At 36.8% G+C, this 20,365-nt stretch overlaps 1 protein-coding gene across 1 annotated transcript; it reads right to left on the reverse strand.

Annotated features, from left to right (window-relative positions):
* Positions 1 to 7,944: 7,944 nt before the first annotated feature.
* Positions 7,945 to 11,466, reverse strand: LOC135083399 (F-box/LRR-repeat protein 14). Its single transcript, XM_063978138.1, has one exon. It carries the CDS (start codon positions 11,292 to 11,294, stop codon positions 9,966 to 9,968), a length of 1,329 nt encoding a protein of 442 aa, XP_063834208.1. The 5' UTR covers positions 11,295 to 11,466; the 3' UTR covers positions 7,945 to 9,965.
* Positions 11,467 to 20,365: the final 8,899 nt, after the last annotated feature.

Here is a 20,365-nt window from a genome sequence, read left to right on the forward strand (position 1 = left end):
TTAACCCAGACATTTTTTCTAGGGATGACATGTGTTGAAATATACACTTTCCCTAGGGCCCACTGGATGGCTATTCCAGAAAATATGTTAGTAATGGCCGAAATAGCCTTACAACGTTACTGGGGATTCGAGTACCACTGGTTCACAGTTGGGACTCTATGGGGAATTTTGAATGCAGGTGGCAAGCAGTGTAATTTGAAACTGATGCTTACAGGTATGAAAGAGAGGTATGAAAGATGATTGTATGTTAGTGTTGGGTTTTATTTATGCTCGGACAGCAGAGATTGTTTTAGGTTTGAAGAACATCAGTCCTGGTAGTTGGTTTTCATCTGGTTTGTTTTGCTTAGTGAAAAGTCAGTTTGTTTTTGTTCCTGTTATGTCAGCATACCCTACAACTCGTTGTTTGTTTTCTAGATTTTTTTTTTCAGTTGAAGTTTCTGCTGGAATGTTTTCTTTTTGGGGTCTTTCTGCGTTTAGACACATTTTTTTTTCTTTTTCAGTTTGTAGTTCGCTGAGGGCAGCTCAGATTCTTTCTCCGTGCGAATGTCTAGGGGGGAGGGTATTGTAGCGTTGCAGTTTTGGCTGTTTTTCACAAATTGATTTTCTTTCTGGATATTTGGATTTAGGATACCACTAGCGACATCTATTGGCGTGATTTTGAATTAATTTGCAATAGATGGCGCTTTTTGCTCAGTCAATTCAAATATATTTTATTGAAACATTTCCTAATGTTTTTGTTTTGATTATTCTATTTTTTAATAGAATATTTTCAGTGTTCAGGAGATTGTTTTCATCATGGTTTTTATTAGTATTTGCTTTTTACCTAAGCGGCGAAACGAAACGTCTTGCGATGTCAATGACTCGCAGGCTGTCAGTTGAGCTGTCAAATCACTTTGGAATTTTGGTCGATCTTGCGCAACCGCAATTTTATTATTTTCGGGGATGTAATCCCCTGTGTTTTAAATCGTGTGTTGCAGAATGCATCCACGATAATTTCATAATATAATTTAAAATAATCACACATGAGAAATTCCCTAAATTCTATTCGGATGAGGGTATTGGGTTGCTGAGGGCTGCGAGCGAAGCTCAAATTAGTGAACAGCCTTCATGCGGGTTTTCAAATTTCATTATTTTATAGTTCAAATATTTCATAATTTCATATTTCATATTTTACGATTTTACATTTCATATTTTAGATATTTCAATATTTCATATTGATTTCTATAATTATTACTCCTTTCTGAACTGCTGATCTCTTCGCATTTCCTCCTTGTCATCAAACCTCTGTCTCTGCAAGAGTTTGAACGCTTACCTGTCAAAGAGATGCAAGAGCTTCATCTGGCACTGCGCGCTTGAGGCCGTGGAGGACGCTGCTTGTAACCTAAAAGTGTGCGAGACCCGTTGGACCCCGGAAGAAGAGAGGAACGTTCAGGGTAACGGCTTATAACCGCATGGCTTCCAAGGTACCCACTTTTCCATCCTTCAAGTAGGAGTCTTTCCGACCTGACATCGCGCAGTTATCTTAACTAGTAGAGTCTTTTAATATTTAGGCTGAGTTTTAAGAAATTTGTAGTGGCAATAATATTCACCAAACCGAACCTAATTAACGACCCTGAATCCCTTGAGATTGGCACTATTACAGTAGTTATTATAATATCGTAATTGTTAACTATATAGGAGCATACGAGATAAAAATAAATTGTGTCAATTGAGAGGGAGCTGTTTTATTTACATTTTCTAATTTCACACAAGGAACGGTAACTTATATAAATTTCTGCAAGCCGGACAACCTCTTTTTCACGTGCAGACAATTCACCATCTTCTCCGTCTGCACCGGTGGCGGTTCAATTCCAGTCACCAAGCCGCCAGGAAAAAATCCATTCTTGCACTAACTTGTAATCTTTACGTACTCGTAGTATAAAACGAAATCGTTCCCGCTGTCTGTGCGTTTAGATCTTATAAACTACACAACTGATTTTTAGTTTTCGGCAATAGATAGAGTGATTCAGGAGTAAGGTTTTTATGTAACTACAATGCATACCGCCCGTGCGAAGCCTAGCCGGGGCGGATCGCTAGTTAAAGATTTAGCGTTGTAACAGTACTGTCATTTTGACATGTTTGTCTAAAAATGTACCTTTGTTCTGTTGTCGTTCAAGGGCGCAAACTTAGACATGAAATACCTTGTTAATTGCGAAGCCACGGACGGTCGATCCTAAGGATTTCCTATGCCTACGGACCCGTAAAGTTCAATAGGTTACAACTGATGATTTGCCATTAATTAAACAAAAACCATACGCTATAAACACACGCCAATCTCACCTCTATTACAAGGCATAAAATACACAACACTTCTTGTTACAGCTAGGTATAAATTAACCATTGGATATAGCGTCTTCACGCCTCAGTAATAAGATTGAGAATAGTACTTCATCACGCTCGGTCCCATGTCAAGGTTTTTGTGTTGTGTATCATTTTATTTGGTGCAAGAGACTAGACTAAATTATTAGATAATCATAATAGGAATTTGTAGAGTGGACCATCTTCGGAAGATAATTGAATTAGTATTAGCACCTACCTAATTGGTAAAAACGTAATAATATAGTTTTCTCTTTTACACTTTTGTAAAGAGTAAAAGAGAGAACGTAACTTAGTGCTTATTCTTATCTATGGAAACAATACAGTGACGGAGACAAAAGTCACCTATGTGCGCCTATAAATGACCCGTTTATTCAATAAATAAAATTTAAAATAACTGTTATAATGATTGTCACTTTTCATCACAATTTAATCAAAATACCTGAAAAACAACCCTTTGGTACAGATTTACATTTACCATTCTTTGGCTGGGTTGCTTGCATCATCTTACTTTAACTTTGACAAACGTCAAAAATCTGTCAAACTCCAATACTCCATACAAAAAACATCGGTTATCGTTATAGTTACCGTCAAAGGTAGGTGGTGCAATTCAGCCTTAGAGCAGAAAGGGTTAATAGTCTTCATACATTAAAATCACAATACAGTATTCAGAACCAAATACAAAACAGTCGGCGTCACTTTTATTTGTACAAAACGGAACAACTAAACTTATTAATTACTATTTATTTTACTCCAACCCGGACTTTCGTTTACTACGCCATAAAGTAATTTAAAAAACAAACGCCAAGAAATGTTTTTATTGCACCCCATTTGGTTCAGAGAAACTTTTGAAGCCGTAAACGCGTTTAAAGTAACTTTAATAAAACAATTTACTCGTAATTGTTCAAAAAGGATTTCAAAGACAATGTCTATTATTGTTTTTGAGATCAATATTGCAACGGCATCATCAAAGATGACGTTAAAGTTAGACCTTCAAAGAGTAACAGTTATAATAGCAATATCCTACTTCCTACTATTATAATGCGAAAATTTGGATGTCTGGATGTTTGTTACTCTTTCACGCAAAAACTGCTGGACGGATTTTGATGAAACTTTACAGTATTATTGTTTATAACCCAGAATAAGATATAGGCTATAATTTATGACGATCTGTGACATACACGCGGGTGAAGCCGCGGGAAAAAGCTAGTTGCAAAATAATAGGGTCGCTAGTTATTTAGACTAAGTAGTTTTGTCAATATCTTTAATCGTGCAGTAAGTAGGTACTTTTAACTAACCTATTTTGACATTTCCTTTTTTTTCAGGAAGGGACGCCGATGATTATGAACAAAAAATAACTTAGCATTTATTCCATGATTCAATCAAAGTTTATGGAACGATTGACAAATAAAAAAAATATTACATAGTGATGAGATTAATTACATCTTTGATTTGAAAGAAGAGTTTAAAAAAGAAGATAAAATACTTTTTTATCTCCTTAACCATAATTAATTAAATATTGTCTTAATAAGTACTTACTTTTGCCTTTAACATTAACGTTGGATTAAATAGTTCTTGTAACAGTGAAGATTTCTAAGAACATTGAATCTTACACAAGATTTTCTTGTTACTTGATAAATGGAACAACAAAACAGAAAAAAAACACGCTCGCATCGTCAATTTTTTATGCTAATTTATTTTTGGCTCTCGCAAACCTGACCACAGACTATTTTGGTAACTCATTAAGGTACTCAAGTACAGTAAAAGATGTTGAGTCGACAGCACATCTGACTATACGTTTTTGTTCTAAAAGAGACCCTATTACAAGTAGAAAAGATGCTACAGTGCTAAGCTTGAAGTGCCGTCGGTAGAGATAATGTGTGTAACTTTGCTTTTACGAGATTTTACTAAATTTTCCCATTATTGTAGTTATGTACTGAATTGTTATGACTTGTGAAGCTTGAATCAATGGTAGGTGAACCGTGAGGACTTTTGTATGGTGTGGCAATATCTTGGTGCATTATTTTCTGACTATTTTCAGTTGTGATAAAAAAAGACTTCTAAATCTTGTTAAGTTCATAAAGTAAACTCAGGATTCATTCAAACATTTGACAAGTAGATATAGTTGTTGCTATTCACGAAGGCGAGTGAGCTTTACATGTGTGGTGGCTCGCTACTGTTCGTTTTTCAAAAGTTTTGATAGACATGACACTATCCTTATGTGCATGTACACGTACACACACAAGTAAAACTCACTCGCCTTAGTGAGTTGCAAGAACTATAATGACAAACAAGAGGTGCCGCAACAAACTCACTCAAACTCAATTTACTTCTAAAGCAAAACTATAGTAAATTAATTGGGTACCTAGGTACCTACCTAATGAAATAGAAAGTGCACATATTGATACAATTTGTCATTAATCCAGCCAGATAAGATCTGTCAGCCAAAACATGTCAAAGTCGGACTGGTCGGCCGACTGGTTGACTGCAGTAGAAAGTTGCTTTGGCCAATGTTTTGAGGCGAATGAAATAAACCAAATACGGAAACCAAAATATTGTAAAATTACAATTAAACAAGAACTAGTTAATAATTATAACTCAGTAATGAGTAGGAAGCATTATAGTGTTTTGACTTTTTAAATACAACAAAATAATGATCGGAATTAATTAATACAATCTTCTAATTATTGCAGATCATTGATTTTGATAGATGAAGGTGATAATTTAATTAGTGTTCTGGATGAAGAAACAAACTGTGAAATGTATCTAATATATTGGCTACTAAATCTGTGAAGCATTTTAAATTTAGTAGCAGTTTATAATTATAAATATCCTTAGAATATCCTTAGACATTTTACACTGCGCTTCTCGTCCCAAACTAAGCAAGGCTTTTACTATGGGTACTAGTTTAACTTCAAAATAAGTCTTATTTAACAACCAGTGTGTTCTCGTCTCAAAGTTAACACGATATGCGAAAATTAATAAAACCGTTTTATACCTGAATAAAATTAATCACAAGAATAATTCATTTGATTACTAGCTAAATCGAATCAGTGTTTCCAGAGGAGACTCTCTCAATATATTCTCATAAACAAGATGGTTCGTTACGTAATAAAGATGGGATTATTTACTGATTTAACAAATCTATAAATAAGACGCGTGGGCTACGCTTGTCAGACGATCAGCTTTAAATATCAGCAGGGCTTGAATTATGAAACGAGTCAAATTCGATTCAAAGTACGAGCCACAGATTGGCTGAACTGTGTTTAGACCTATCAAAATTCCCGTGGATGTCGTATGGGGCGACTAAGGGAGAAATAATGCGGACTTCAAGACCTCCCCAATCTAGAATGTACTCGTAGGAAATTGGAGAGCGTAGTTCCTACAGTAGATACTATGCTAAGAAGACCTGATGATTATGGTGATGAGAGAGATGAAATTTGAAATCCTTGTATTGAAATCATTTATAACGTAGGTGCTGCTTTAATTAAGAGACTCCTCTGTTTTTGTACATTTCCAAGCAACTTTATGATTGCTTACACATTACACTGCACATCAGATAATACACATTTATTGTAAAATCGCACTTATTACAAACTGAGACCAAATAAAGTACCAATGTGTAGCTTGTTCTTGAATCCTCATCTACCTCACCTGGCAGGAGATTTAATATATTCGTAAACAAAATCATTTCCTTGATTCTTGGAACTTCACTTGACAAATACCTAGTATTTTCTCCGGTATTTCCCTCCTCGTGTTTACACGGCGAAATGGTTGGGTGACAATGAATGTCTTTATGACTCACGTTGAATATTTTTCAAATATATTCTTGGAAACAGAAATAGGAAATAATTCATTGTATTGATTTCCCACTGCGCAGTCTTCAGAATTTCCAAAATTAATTGTACTGTGACACCAGGTGATAAAAACTATAGCATCTTCTTCAGTGGTACTATGAGCCATAATTACAAAAATGTGTAGTCCGGCTAGTTCGGATATTAGTTTAAAGAATAAGTAGGTATAGCACATAGGCTTATCTAAACTTTTTTTATACAAAACCACACATCCAGCCACAGCTGAGAGGTTAAATTTGTGTGATTGAAGTAAGTTGCAATAATATTTTATCAAAATACCCAATTATGCACGAACAAAACAACTTACAGTGTCAACCTGAGGTCAGAAAATAATAGTTAAAACACTTTTAGGAAATGTTTGTAATATCCTAAAACGTCATCAAGACCTATGTGGTTTTTTCATGCAGATAAAATATCCACTGGTTTTATTATTACCAGAATAATTTTCCCATTGTATTTCGTCAAGTCATAACAATGGTTTGTTTTTGAACTGTTAGGACAATGTCGAGTACATTGTCGTAGTCATTCCTTGAAAATTAATTTCCTTCAATGGAATGCCTTCAAAATATTATTTAAAAAAAAAATGTTAATCAGGAATGCCAGATGATTCTCTCCTACAAAAGACAACTATAGTAGAATGGAAGTTGTTTCTAAGTCTACATAGCGCAGATTTTAAATGACCATCAACTTTTACCTACTAGAATAGATATTATAGAACCGGTATAATAATGATGTAAGAATTTAATGATTTGCTAGTTCGGAAGTTTGATAATTTGGGTAGCTGTATCTATTTCTTTCAATATCTGTTATAATTTATCAACACGTAAGAAACACAGCTTTATCGTTGTCGCATTGAGGCCAATATATTTTATTGTCTTGCTCATTGATACTGGTTCAAACGGCACCCAATAATTTAGAAGCATTGCTCTGGTTTGTCCATTCATCACTTGGAATAAAATAATGCCCTGTTTCACATAGAGTGCTTTGTTTATCATTATTGTAACATCTTCATATACGAGTACCATGTTTTTACGCAAATAAAGATTCTGATTCTATGTTTCTTTCAGTACGATTGTAGATGGAAAGTTGTATTGCAAAATGTTTTCGACACAGTATTATTTTTAGGATTGAATATTCCTTTATTTTTCATTGACTTGATTCGACAGAAATTATACGAATTATCGAATTAAATAATATAATATAAAACAGCAGATAATCCATTTAATATTGTAATATTATGTATTTCATCATTTAATTTTATTTAAAGGAATTTGCATCTATTCAAAAATATTGTCAATTTATTATTATTGCACTTCTTTCAATATGTCATCGTCAATTTTAAGCTTTAGTGCATTAAGTTCGCCTTATGTAGATTTTTTTTTTGATTTTTGATTTTGATTTTGATTTCTTTTCAGCTTTTCTTAGACACTTCTAGTGTTCTTCTGTAGAGTTCCTGCTGATTTTGGATAAAACCAGATGATGAATTTGTATTGTATGTTACTCGTAGATTATTTACAAAATGCTTACGAGCATTAATATTGTAGGTTGATCTAAGTTAGACAATGCTATTCAAGTCGACGAGACCTTCACCGCGAAGAGTTAACTTTTGTTGTCTAACTTTATCCGATGCTAACTCCAGCTTTATTTCTTGTTTCTCTTGTACTCGTAAACATCTTCTTAAACGGTTCCAAGTATCTCAGGTAATATTCCAAGGAGAAAAATAAAATGTCCAGAATAATTTGTAACTTAAACCATGACTTTTAATACATTTCTCCTATATTACATTTGTTTGTACAAAAACAACGTATCGATGAAGTATACAACGTATTCCTTGTTACTAATTCGACCTTACGCAGACATCACAATAATTGAAGTTAATAACTTATAATAATATCAAAAATTACGTATGAACGAGATCGTGGACTTTGGGAGATAATTTATAAATGTAAATGTATCAAAAAGTTTAATAAGTTGGTAAAAGGAAAACATTCATAAGCCAAGACAATTTCCTAAAGCAAATTCAATCAACAATTGGATTCGAGTATACAGTTTCTTTTTCAAACAAATAAGTTCTACTTTCTAATAAAATGGAAGTACATTTGGATTATATTTTGGAATTTACTTCGCACGGCGACACGCGTTTTAGCGGACACAATAGAAAAACAAATCTAAAAAAAGCGAAATCTTTTGAGTTACGCGAATTTACCATCAACGTTCATGTTTAGTTCAACTCAACTTGTTCTGATTCGGTTTTTTTCGTTTTCAGTAACAACTTGTGCAAGAAATACATTTTTAGATCCACAAAAAGGATACTGTCAAATTACAATAGCAGTAAAACTTATTTTATAATTACTAAGCAATTTATGATTATCAATATAATAATTGTCTAAACTTATGGCAAATGGACTTATACGCGTACCAACAATGTTTAAGTATCATTTGAATATTCTACATTTCAGTTTTCGTTTGGTAGTAATTTTTATATACTTGGAAGACATTTTATAACTTAAACTTACAGTTGCTTTCCTCGTTGCACAGCTAATGTAGCACGGCAAAACGTTGGTATCTCTAACTTTCCAAGTTTTGTCCGGACGCAAGTGTGTCAAGGCATTTGTTGTAATTTATTACGAGAAAATCGTTGATTATATACAGTGCTAAGATAATAAATGGGTCGAATAAATCAACGTCAGCTTTATATTGCGTCACATTTATTTATACGAATAATGTACGTCTTTATATAATAATCTGTTGGAGGCGGAATAGCAGAAATTATTGCAGTAGGAAAAATTTTGCTCTCTGGATAGCTAGTAACTTAATTAATATCATAAATCCGCTTGTTTTAAAAAAATATACTTCTTTATCTTTCAAACTACCCGGATTTCCCTTTTATTTATAAAAATCCGTTATAACATAATTGAGTATTATTTACCAAGTAAAGAAAACCTTATTGGTCTTTTGAATAGTGATTGTATTGTTCTCTGTACACTATTGTTTAATCCCATGCTTTGAATTTATAAAAAGCTGTAGGGATAACGGTAAAATTTCCTTACAAAATACGATAGTGGTTTTACGACAGTTCAAGATAAGCCGCTTTTTCCCTTTACAAGAAGCATTAACGGTATTCGTCCCTATTATATTACGTATTTTATTACTCATACAGAGCCTTTGTTTAGTAAATACGAAATGTACAGTTTATCTCCCAAACATTTGCCACAAAAACAATTGAAATAACCTAATATAGCAACGTTGTTAGTTCCCTAGTTGTGCGTAAGGTCGAACCATAACAATTTTAATTTGAAGAATGGCTAAATGTCTATCTAACTAATGGAGCAATTATATTGAACAACCAGATCTTCCTGAATTAGTAACACTTGCATAGTCAGACGGCTCGCCGTTTGCGTCATCGCATTATGGAGCGAGTAAACAAATTATTATCATTTCAAGTACACTACAATAAATGGCGTCTTCAAGAAGATCTGGCTCAATATCACGACTAGGCGCTGGGGCGACTTTCTTCAGAAACAAACGAAACGTAACCGAATTTTGAACTATAAAGTACAAACTTAATACAAACACAACGTCAACGGAACTGGCCAAAACAGAAACACGTAAAAGAAAGCGACCCCACTTCCTAACAATTAATTCGATAATGTCATAAAATTGGTTAATTCTTTATCCACAGTCCAGTATACAACCTTGGCGGCTCCTCACGGACGGCCGTCGCACTCACACAGCACTACACTAGCGCGAGCGTGGTCACCGCACATGCCACAGGCCGAGGTTGAGCACGCTGAGGCGCGGCAGCTTGACGATGTGGTCCAGGCCCTGCGGCGTGATGCACGTGCAGCCGTACAGGTCGATGGCCTTCAGGTTGAGCAGCCCGTCGCCCAGCGCGCGCAGTCCGCGGTCCGTCACGCGCGTGCACTGCCCGATGTTCAGCGTCTCCAGCTGCGACAGCCGCGCCACGCGCTCCAGCCCCTCGTCCGTCAGCCGGCACGCGCTCAGCGACAGCGAGCGCAGGCCCGACAGCCCCAGCGTGGCGTGCGACAGCGCCTCGTCGCCCACCTTATCACAGAACGACACGTCCAGCGCCCTGAGTCGCCCGCTCTCCGCCAGGTGCGCCACCCCCGCGTCCGACACCCCGTCGCACGCTCGCAAATTGACATCCTCTAAGTGCGGCAGCCGAGCCAGGTGCCTCAGGCCCGCGTCCGTCACGACGCAGAAGGAGAGGTTGATGGATTTCAAATTTGGAAGACCCGTCGCGGCGTGCTTCAATGCCTCGTCCGTTAGCCTTTGGCAGTCCTGCAGACCCAAATGCTCCAGGTCCGGCGTCCCTCTCGCCTCACCTCCGCCGCAGAGGTGCGCTATCCCCGCATCATTCACGTGCCAACACGACCTCAAGTTTAATCGACGAAGTTTTTTCAACCCCCACGCTATTAACAACAGTCCAGTGTCTGTGATATTGCAACAACCTCCCAACTCGAGTTCCTCCAAGTTTTTGAGCGACTGCGCTATTCTACCGAGCGAGGAATCCGTAACTTGTTTACACAACGATAAGTCTAGTCTTTTTAGAGCCGGCAGCTCCGCCGCGAACGCACTGGCGAGAGCCGCATCGGTGACACTGTAGCATCCACTGAGCGACAACGACTCCAGTCCGGGAAGCGCCGCGACCGCGTCCCGGAGGCCCCTCCGGAGGGAGAGCACCTGCAGCTTGCGCACTCCTCGCCTGGCGAGCGACGCGAACAGCACCGGCGCCGGTCTCCGCAGATGCAGCGCCGCCTCGACTCCTCTCCAGACGGATCTCCTGTCGGCGGCATCTCTCCACGCGCGGCAGACTTGTGCAGCGCGGCCGCGGTCTCGGACCGGCAGCCGCTCGAAGATTAAGGCCAGCAGCTCGGGGTAGAGCCGGGAGATGTGGGTGCCCTGCGGCTCCGGCGGCGGCTCGGGCACGTGCGGCGCGGGCAGATGCGGCCGGTGCAGGCGGTAGGGCGCGCTGCGCTGTTTCCTGCGCGCCGTGCTCGGCAGCTCGGTCAGGCTGAGCCGCTCGTCGCGCCACGAGAGCGCGTCCTCCGTCCACGCACTCATCGCACTATAACATGTCACGCATCGGACCGGTTTCGTGTGGTTGCGGCGCGCGGCGTGCGTCCGTCTCGCGCGGCGGTCTGGCGTGCACTGAGGGCCGCGGAGCGCCCCGCGGGGGGCGGCGGCGATTGGTCGCGCTCGCGGCACGTGACGCGCGCGGTATCGATTCGGAGGCTCTGCGGAGCGGCATTTTTAAGTTGGCGGACTGAGAGCCCGCCTCCGCCCCGCGCGGCCCTCGCCCGCGATATAGACTAGACAACGCGCAGACTGGCCTGACTACGCATTTTTATCTTTTTGAGATTCGAATTAAATTCGCTTTCGTTCATAATATAATCAAAACGACATCTTTTTGTGTCGCTACAAAATTATTTCCCTAATGAAATATAGTTTCTGAAAAGTCGATAACGTTAAATAAATCGACTTAAATTATTTTATTCCCCAATTTTAAGTAATGGCCTTTTTATACAGCAGACGTCAACATATTTCTTCATTTCGCTATTACTTTAATCTTTATCAATAACGGTAATTCTATCATTTTGCTAATGATAACTAATCAGTAATCAGCAGTAGCTACCTAATACCTACATAATGCATATCAAACATTCGATAAAATTCAATTATTTCCTATGCACAATGTAGAGCCTTAAAATGTATTTTTTTTACGATATTCTAATTATTATTCCTAATGAGTGTTTATTATCTTTGTCCTATTTAAATAGGTATAAAATTCAACAATATGTAGGTTCATTAGGTAATAATACTGTCAATAGAACGTTTGAAACGTCTCTCACTCATCATCACTGTTATCTCGCGCCTTGCTCGCAGAGATCAAAGGAGTATAGGCACATCATGAACTCTCCGCCGTCTGTTTAACCTTTGGCCCGAGTGATAAGGCGGCAAAACAACTCAGCGTCGTATATTTTCGTTCGCGCTGCACTTGCCGACGACTTACCGCCATTTTGGGAAAGCCCCTGTCACCTCACGAGCTCATCCTTATATCTTATCCAGTAAGGTCGGAAATACAAACTTCTTTGTGCCGCCAGAGGTCGAGAAATACTGGCCGTTTGATAACACCGGCCAACTATTACAAGGGCGACCGGTAGCGAACGTTCCAAATATGAATTTCGAATTGAAACGTGTTCCAGAATGGAACGCGGCCCGTTTGGGACGAGTCGGCTAGTTTAGGACTAGAGTGAGAATGCAATAGTTATTTTTGTGAAAACTGGTTGTTAGTTGAATGCGCGTGCATTTTTCATCGTGTGGCAAAAGTTTTAAGTTTTTCTCGTTTTCGGTAGAGTCGGGTAACTTTTGGAAATAAAGTTTTGGTAATTTATCGTATCGTAACGTAAAGTTTCAAAACCTTTGCTAAGAAAAAAGATAAAGACTCCTTTATTTTAGAATTATACCAATGAATGTAGAGCTGAAGCAAATACGCACTTAATTAAGTTTCATGACGTTGTTTCAGGAGTTTCATTCATGATAGTAATTTATGTATTAGTTTTATATTACAGTTAGAGTGTGACAGAAAATTAAAGTGTAAAAAGGTTCCTTAGGTAGGTCTTAAATTATAAATGCTTCAATATCTAAGTAGGACAGGCTCTACCGTTACAGGTTTATATTAAAACAGAATAACAGAGCTTTTAGAGTTTAAAACATACGGAAAATCACCCCATTAACACTTAAACTTATAAAAGCTTTGAATTTTTTGAAATCTTTACAGGCTCATTTGCATGGCTGAGTGCAAAAGTAACTTTTAAAGGCTATTACAATAAACTTCACTAAGACAGAGTAATTCCAAAATATCCGTGTGAATATAAAAATAATGCCGATGACATAAACACTAATTTATTATTATAATCTGAGTCGGCCATTTTTAAAAACACGCACAAATTCCACAGGTAAGCTCACGCACACACGAAACTAATAAAATACACCATAACTTTGGCGCCATTCTGTTACAGACTGTACCTCGATACAAATAAAGCACATTTTCTCTTGAACGGCGGTACCAGGTTAAAAACCACTTCGTATCTGTTTGAAAGCCGATTCTTTGTGCAACAAGATAGAGTTTATTTTGGCGTGGTGCTTCATCAAGATGTAAATCAGCTGAGTTGCCTGTGTGCGTGGGACATGCAGGCCCTCCGTTCCACATGACTGGTTTTGGCCTTAAAATGCTTTTTTTATTTTATTTTTGTGTAACATTATGGTTCGTTTCTCGCTACAGTTATGGGAAAACGTTAGGTGAATAATAAAATGTGAGGATGATTCATAATATTAAAAGGATACGAGACACAAATAATGTTATATGACTTTCATTATCAGGACGCTAGCTCCCGTTTATGTCTCTCTCGGAAAATTGACTAGACAATGTGACATTCGTTTAAGCTTTCGAAACGAAACGTTTCGTTCGATTAGGTCGCATTACCTAGTTGACTGTTTTGTTCATAAATAAGCAAAAATAAAATCGGGAACTCATGAAACAGGAAACTTTTGAACCAAGCGATTTCACTCAATGAATGGAAAATACACCAATGTATTTTCTGTGATAACATTGAAATCTGTGAATAGAATAGAATTTTGTAATGTGAGATTGAAGTAAATATTACGGCTTTGTATAGGTACACATTTTCAATTTATTTATTTGGCTTGGCTTATTTTATTTAATGATTTAATGTTAATGAACTTACGGAAATATTTTAAGTTAGTTATGTAATTAACTACTCGTGTATTATGTTTCGTTAAATAGCATTTGTTTAAGCTATAGGTAATACTCGTACAGCGTTGCCAGACGTCCCGATTTTGGCGGGACGTCCCGATTTTTAAATTAAATTTAAATGTCCCGCGCGGGACAGGCTCGGTCCCGCTTTTCGGAGAGAACTCGACCGTACGTGGCGTACGTACTAAATCTGATTTAAAATATTTTTTTTTTTTGTTAAAATACATTTTGTATGGCTACTTTTGCTATCTATTGTCACGTAAACGTAATTTTAAGTCAAATAAAAAGATAAATATTTGAAAACCTTTGATTATAATACGTTTTTTTACTATGTCCCGCTTCTGACAGAAGAATCCCGCTATTTTCACTCAAAAAGTACCAAAGTCCCGACTTGGCAAAAAAAAAAAAACTGGCAACGCTGTCACGGTAATACTATCTATACAGTATTCCAACTCGGCCATATTTTTGAAATAAATGTCAACAGCCCCGCGGTACGTCACCGTATGACAACATGCGATAGGGCTGCTCACCTGCACCTGCTCATTCTAATTACATCTGTCTACTTAGAATTTCTATCTAGTTTTGTGATTGTAATTTTTTTTTATTTAGACAAACAAAATACTTTGTGAATGGAATAGGATAAAAATGGGTGTTGTTTTGTGATTAGTAGATTTAATTTAAAAGAATATACTAAAATAATTTTGAAACTACTAATCATAATGAGTACTTAATGACCTGTTACTTTACTTTAATTTCAGGCGGGCGAAGTAGTGGGCTTAAGCTGGTTTTATACAATATAATTTTCATTTCAAATCAAACTGACTGAAAATGACCATTTCTGACAGTTAATGACTAGTTTTTGACAAATTTGACTGTTTAAGATGGTCTGTCAAATTCGATCACCTTAGTCATTTTCAACACTAGGCCATCGACGTCCGTTCGGCACATTCGCGACACCCCTAATTTTTTCATCTCGACCGCGTCCCGTGATTTGAAATTCGAAGGAAAGCTCGCGTTTCGTCGGTTTATATGAAGTTACAATACTGTATGATATTATTACCGTGACGCTGTACTCGTAGATGCCAGTGTTTATTGTACCAAAATTTTTTGAAGATAAATATTTTGTCACAGTTATCATGAAATTACAGAAATACATGGTGAAAATTCTGATAATAGAGCTTATTTATTAAATTAAATTGTTAGTGAACATTATAGTTTACACCAATACCTAATACGATTTGAAAACCTGGTAAAGGCTCATCGATTTTTTCACATCCATTTCCATATTATTTAGAAACGTATACTTAGTATACGTTTCTAAATAATATGGAATTAGAAACGTATATTAATATAGTTTTTCTTCCCCACAACTTCATATTTAGTTTTAATAAATATAAAAAATAGAGATTTCTAATTCGCTACAAATGTATCTGTCCTTCTTTAAAATCACTCTTTTCCTATGTCCACTCTGTTCCTCCTAAACTTAAATTGATTCTCAGCTCCAGTACCACATACATTTTTAATAATTTCTCCTCCAAATTCAAATTTGGAACCTCATTCAAGCCGCCGCAGTGTCCGATGTTCAAAGGAGCGTTTTTGCACGGAAACCGTTTTTTTGTGGCGTGAGTGACAGCTCCAGGACCGTAGGGTATGTTCCCAGACCCACCTACCTGGGTAGGGCGACCCTACTTTACTTATTTTGAGTCGTTATTTTGAACTGAACTGCTATTTTGTGCAAGGACCTGCTATTTTGTGCAATTAATTCTGACAGAAGGCTGGATGAAATGTTAAGAATATAGTTTCGATTGCATTTTTAGGGTTCTGTACATATCGTTAGTGTATGTAACTGTAGTGTAGGGTAGGGACTGTATCTTTTTGACTCTATTATTTTTAAACTAGAGCCACTAGAACCAGTAGGTAACAACACATTTTACCTTGTGAATAAATAAACTTTGTAAATGAAGAAGAAGAAAAGGACAGTGCCAGGGTCTGGACCAAGTGTTGGCCAGAATCAAACCATAGTGTATTTTGTTCCTCAGGCCTATACTAATGTGTAAACCGAAGCGCACTGAAATCTATCCTTGGAGTTAAGAGAAAAAAAGAGTTTTGTTTCGAATTATTTACATACAAAATATCATCGATGTATACGTAGGTACTACGCATAAGATTTCGCGATTTTGGCATTAAATAACACTCGCTATGTTTAACTTAACCATACTGCATCCGTACACGTTACTTTAGTGCGATTTAGACATTCTTTATAAACGATCTAGCGCTGTTTTAATTGTTTGGTAAGTTGACAGAAATTCATTATTACCAAAAATGAAGCAAGAAGTTTTAAAAGTAAAAAGTTAAAGTAAAAAAGTATTTAGTTCTCAAAGATGTCACATGTACAATTTATTCTGGCGGTCTCTGCACTAAGCTAGAAAGCTTGTATCGCAGCGGCCAATTCAAACAATTACCTTTAGTTCTATATCATTGCAAAAAAATAATTTATTGGTGTATTACAATCGATTATTAAAGTTATTAAGCTAAAACTTCTTGCTCCAGTTTGGAAATAATTAATTTTTGTCAAGTAACCAAACTACTGGCGCTTGATCGCTTAAAAAGAATGTCGAAGTCGTACTAACGTAAGGTGTACGGATGTAGTATGGTTAATTTCAACATAGCGAGTGTTATTTAATGCCACAATCGCGAAATCTTATGCGTAGTATGTATACATCGATGATATTTTGTATGTAAGTAAATCATTCAAAACAAAACTATTTTTTTCTCTTAACTCCATTGATAGATTTCAGTGCGCTCCGGTTTATAAATTAGTATAGGCCTGAGGAACAAAATGCACTATGGTTTCATTCTGGGCAGCACTTGGTCCAACTTCCATACATGGATTGGCACTGTCCTTTGAAGTTTTCGTCACTTTTAAATCACTGCCTAAATTCCAAACAAAGTAAGTAATTTAACCGACTTGAAAAAGGAAGGAGGTTCTATGTTCGACTGTATGTATGTTTTCTTAATTAGGTAGTAGGTATATTTGAAAAACATTAGTATTGATTGAGTCTCATAACATTTTCGTTAATGTCAAACCGTGTAAATAGAAAAACTTTTCCGGTCTCTCAAATTCGATGACCTTCTTCAGGTCACCTTGATTTACAAAATCTTGAACAACAACAAAACACTCGTCCTGCAGACACGAGTGTGTGTGGACACCCAGTGTTGCCATATGCACGGCGGTAGGTAGGCACTAACACGAAAAATAAATAAAATTCCCAAGTTGAAACTTCACGCTTGCTTATTCGGTAACGCTTTACTTTGTATTAAAGGTTCGAAGGCAAACTTGAAGGTAAATAAACTTCTTTTTATAGGTAATGTGAACTTGAAGCGCAAGGTTGAAATTAACATTGCACTAGGTAGGTATATGAATTATGAGCTTTCCAAAAATGGTGTAGGCATGAGACAGGATCTCTGAACTTCTTTTCGTCTTCAGGTACATACCTTACCAAAGAATAAAAAAAAAACTGAACATCGATTAAAACTTTAAATTGGTAAGTAGGTAATTAAAATTTTGGTAAATCCTGAAGTTTAGAACAAGTCACATGTAATTCGCAATTTTGCACAAATATTTTAAGTAGGTAGGTACTTAAAAACTTCTTCACACCGATTTTCAAAAAAATTGAACTCGTAATATTTTTATCAACTAACCAACTCAAAAGTTATCATTTCAAGTTCATGACAGAGCAAAGTTAACTTTCTGGTTGAGACGATGCAAACACGCATTAAAATTAGTTACGCCATCTAGCGGTGAGTAGATAAAATCTCTTGTCAATGAGTAGTACCGCCATCTAGCGGTGAGTAGCTGCGACTTTTTAAGTTCTCTTGTAGTTCAAAATCTATATAATAGATGGCGTTTATAAATGAAAATATTTCAGGAAAAATATAACAGATGGCGCTTTTACACCTTCTTACATTAGGTTATTAGAGCTTTTTAGGGTTCTTTTTATAAAGATTATTAATAATCTTGAGATGCAACTTTCAACCCTAAAAAATTTTAAAAGTTATTAATTTATTTTTGTTTTAATGCCTGAAGTTTTCCTTTGCTCTCGCCAATTCAATAATCTAAGTTAGTGCAAACAAGTGCACATCATTGTAGTAGTGACAATAGTCGCCTTCAATAAACACCTTGACTAACACCATACATTGTTTTATTCAATGGTCACTAGCTTTTCATGTCCCCATTCGAGTAGGTACTTACCTACTTAAGAGTATTATTTGCTTAGAGAACAACTATAACTACAGGTAGACATGTTACGGCTAAAGATAGTTGTGAACATAAACTTAAGATTAGCCGGCTAAACTTAAGTTTATCTTCGAGAAGCAGCTAAAGTTCGATAACATGTTAGTTTGCGTCGTTATATTCCATCTTTAGCCGGCTAATGTGCACATTAGCCAAAACGAAACGGCTAAAAATGTATTCGATGGGCGCGCCAGGCCGGAGGGCTTGAGGGGGCGGTGGGGAGACAACGCGCGCGCAGTTTTATTTTGTTTTATTTTGTAATTTTAAATACCTACAGAAGATTCTGTAATGACCAAATATTTTAGTTTAATGATTAGTTAGATATTGTTTTAAGTAATTAATATTTTGTTATTGTAATAATTGTAATTTTGAATACCTACCTTACCTACATAGGCACATAAAAGTAAGTTTTCGTGTTGAAATAGTAAACATTATTACATTGTTTCCTTTTCCATTTACCTAGTTACTTCTACATTTTTAGCCAAGGGCCTGCGGTTACACTTAAGTTTAGCCGGCTAAAGATAGAAGAAACTAACATTAACACCTCGTCGAAGATAAACTTAAGTTTAGCCGGCTAATCTTAAGTTTATGTTCACACCTATCCTTAGCCGTAACAGACACAAAAGCAACTGCTTTGAGAGCTAAGTAAAGTAAGTACCTATGCAGTAGCAGCATAGCTGGGCATTAACTCGTTAATCCGTTAATCGTTAATTAACGAAGTTAACATTTCTATTAACGGATTAACTTTTAAGTTAACTTTAAAAAATGTTAACGGACTCGTTAACTTCCGTTAAATTATCCTAAGTCCGTTAATCGTTAATCCAGTACCTACTATTTACCAAAAAGATACAGCAGGCACGCTGAAAAACACTAGAAAACACAAGAAAAACGCGTTCTAACGAGTACGTTCGGGCTTCCAGAACTTCCAGAACAACAGTTTTTGTAACCAGAAAATAAAAAAGATATAAAAGAACATATAAAAAATGCTATTTTTTTTATTTATTTACATGCTTATATTGACTTCACTTGTTAGTCTTAGTATGTGTGGGACAAATCTTGCAACTGGATTTAAGACCAGTTCTCCTCAACCGATTGAGCTGCAATTTGGTTGTACATATGTAAGTACGATGAAAATGCAATGTTGTGGTACCATTGAGCTGGTCTAATGATGGAGTCAGGAGAGGAACTAAATGAAACGGCGGAATCGCATCGAATTTGGGTTCGTTAGATTTGTCTTTTTGAGCACTTTAGTACTAGATGATGTCCAGGGTCCTGATGATGGAGTCAGGGGTGGCCATAGGAATTCCTAAACTAAATGGTGGAAACTTATCGAGTTTGGGTTTGTTAGATTTGTCTTCTCGAGCACATTGGTGCTAAATTGTATTGTAATTGAACCAAGGCTCTGAGATTAAGATACTATAGACTAAGAGCTGGTGAACGCCAGACCAACATCATTTTATAAAAGTTTGTCAGTGTATACTCCCAATATTAGGTTAGAATGTTGGTGGATTATGAAGTTTGGGTCATCGTGGCTTTGGCAGCTATCCTAAAAAAACTGTCTGGCAAGGAGTTGGAACTGTCAAAACTGTCTGGCTAAAAAGAGGAATAAATTCCATGCGCGATACAAGGTTTCGAAATTATTTGAACCTTGCATACCTACAATTATTTTTTTTGTTTTATTATAAGGTGTTAACGGATTAACGATTAACGTTAACTTGCGTTAAATCTTGCTAAATGTAACGTTTTAACGTTTAACGAAGTTAATTTTTTTATTAACGGTTTAACGATTAACGAAGTTAACTATTTGATTAACGGTGCCCAGCTATGAGTAGCAGTGTCCTTAAACATAGTATAGCTCTTAGTTTACTAGAGAAAATGTTTTCTATACTTGCTTACTTACTAAAGAAAATCTTACATGCGTAAGTAAAGCTTTCAATATTTTCTTTAGCGAATGCTGAGTAAGGCTGAGTTGCACCACCTAACTATATCGGTAACTATTAAGTACGATAACCAGTGCTTTTTTTATGGAGTTTGACAGATTTTTGACGTTTGTTAAAGTTAAAT

This window comes from Ostrinia nubilalis, chromosome 23 (assembly GCF_963855985.1).
Source record: "Ostrinia nubilalis chromosome 23, ilOstNubi1.1, whole genome shotgun sequence".
Lineage (NCBI taxonomy): Eukaryota > Metazoa > Arthropoda > Insecta > Lepidoptera > Crambidae > Ostrinia > Ostrinia nubilalis.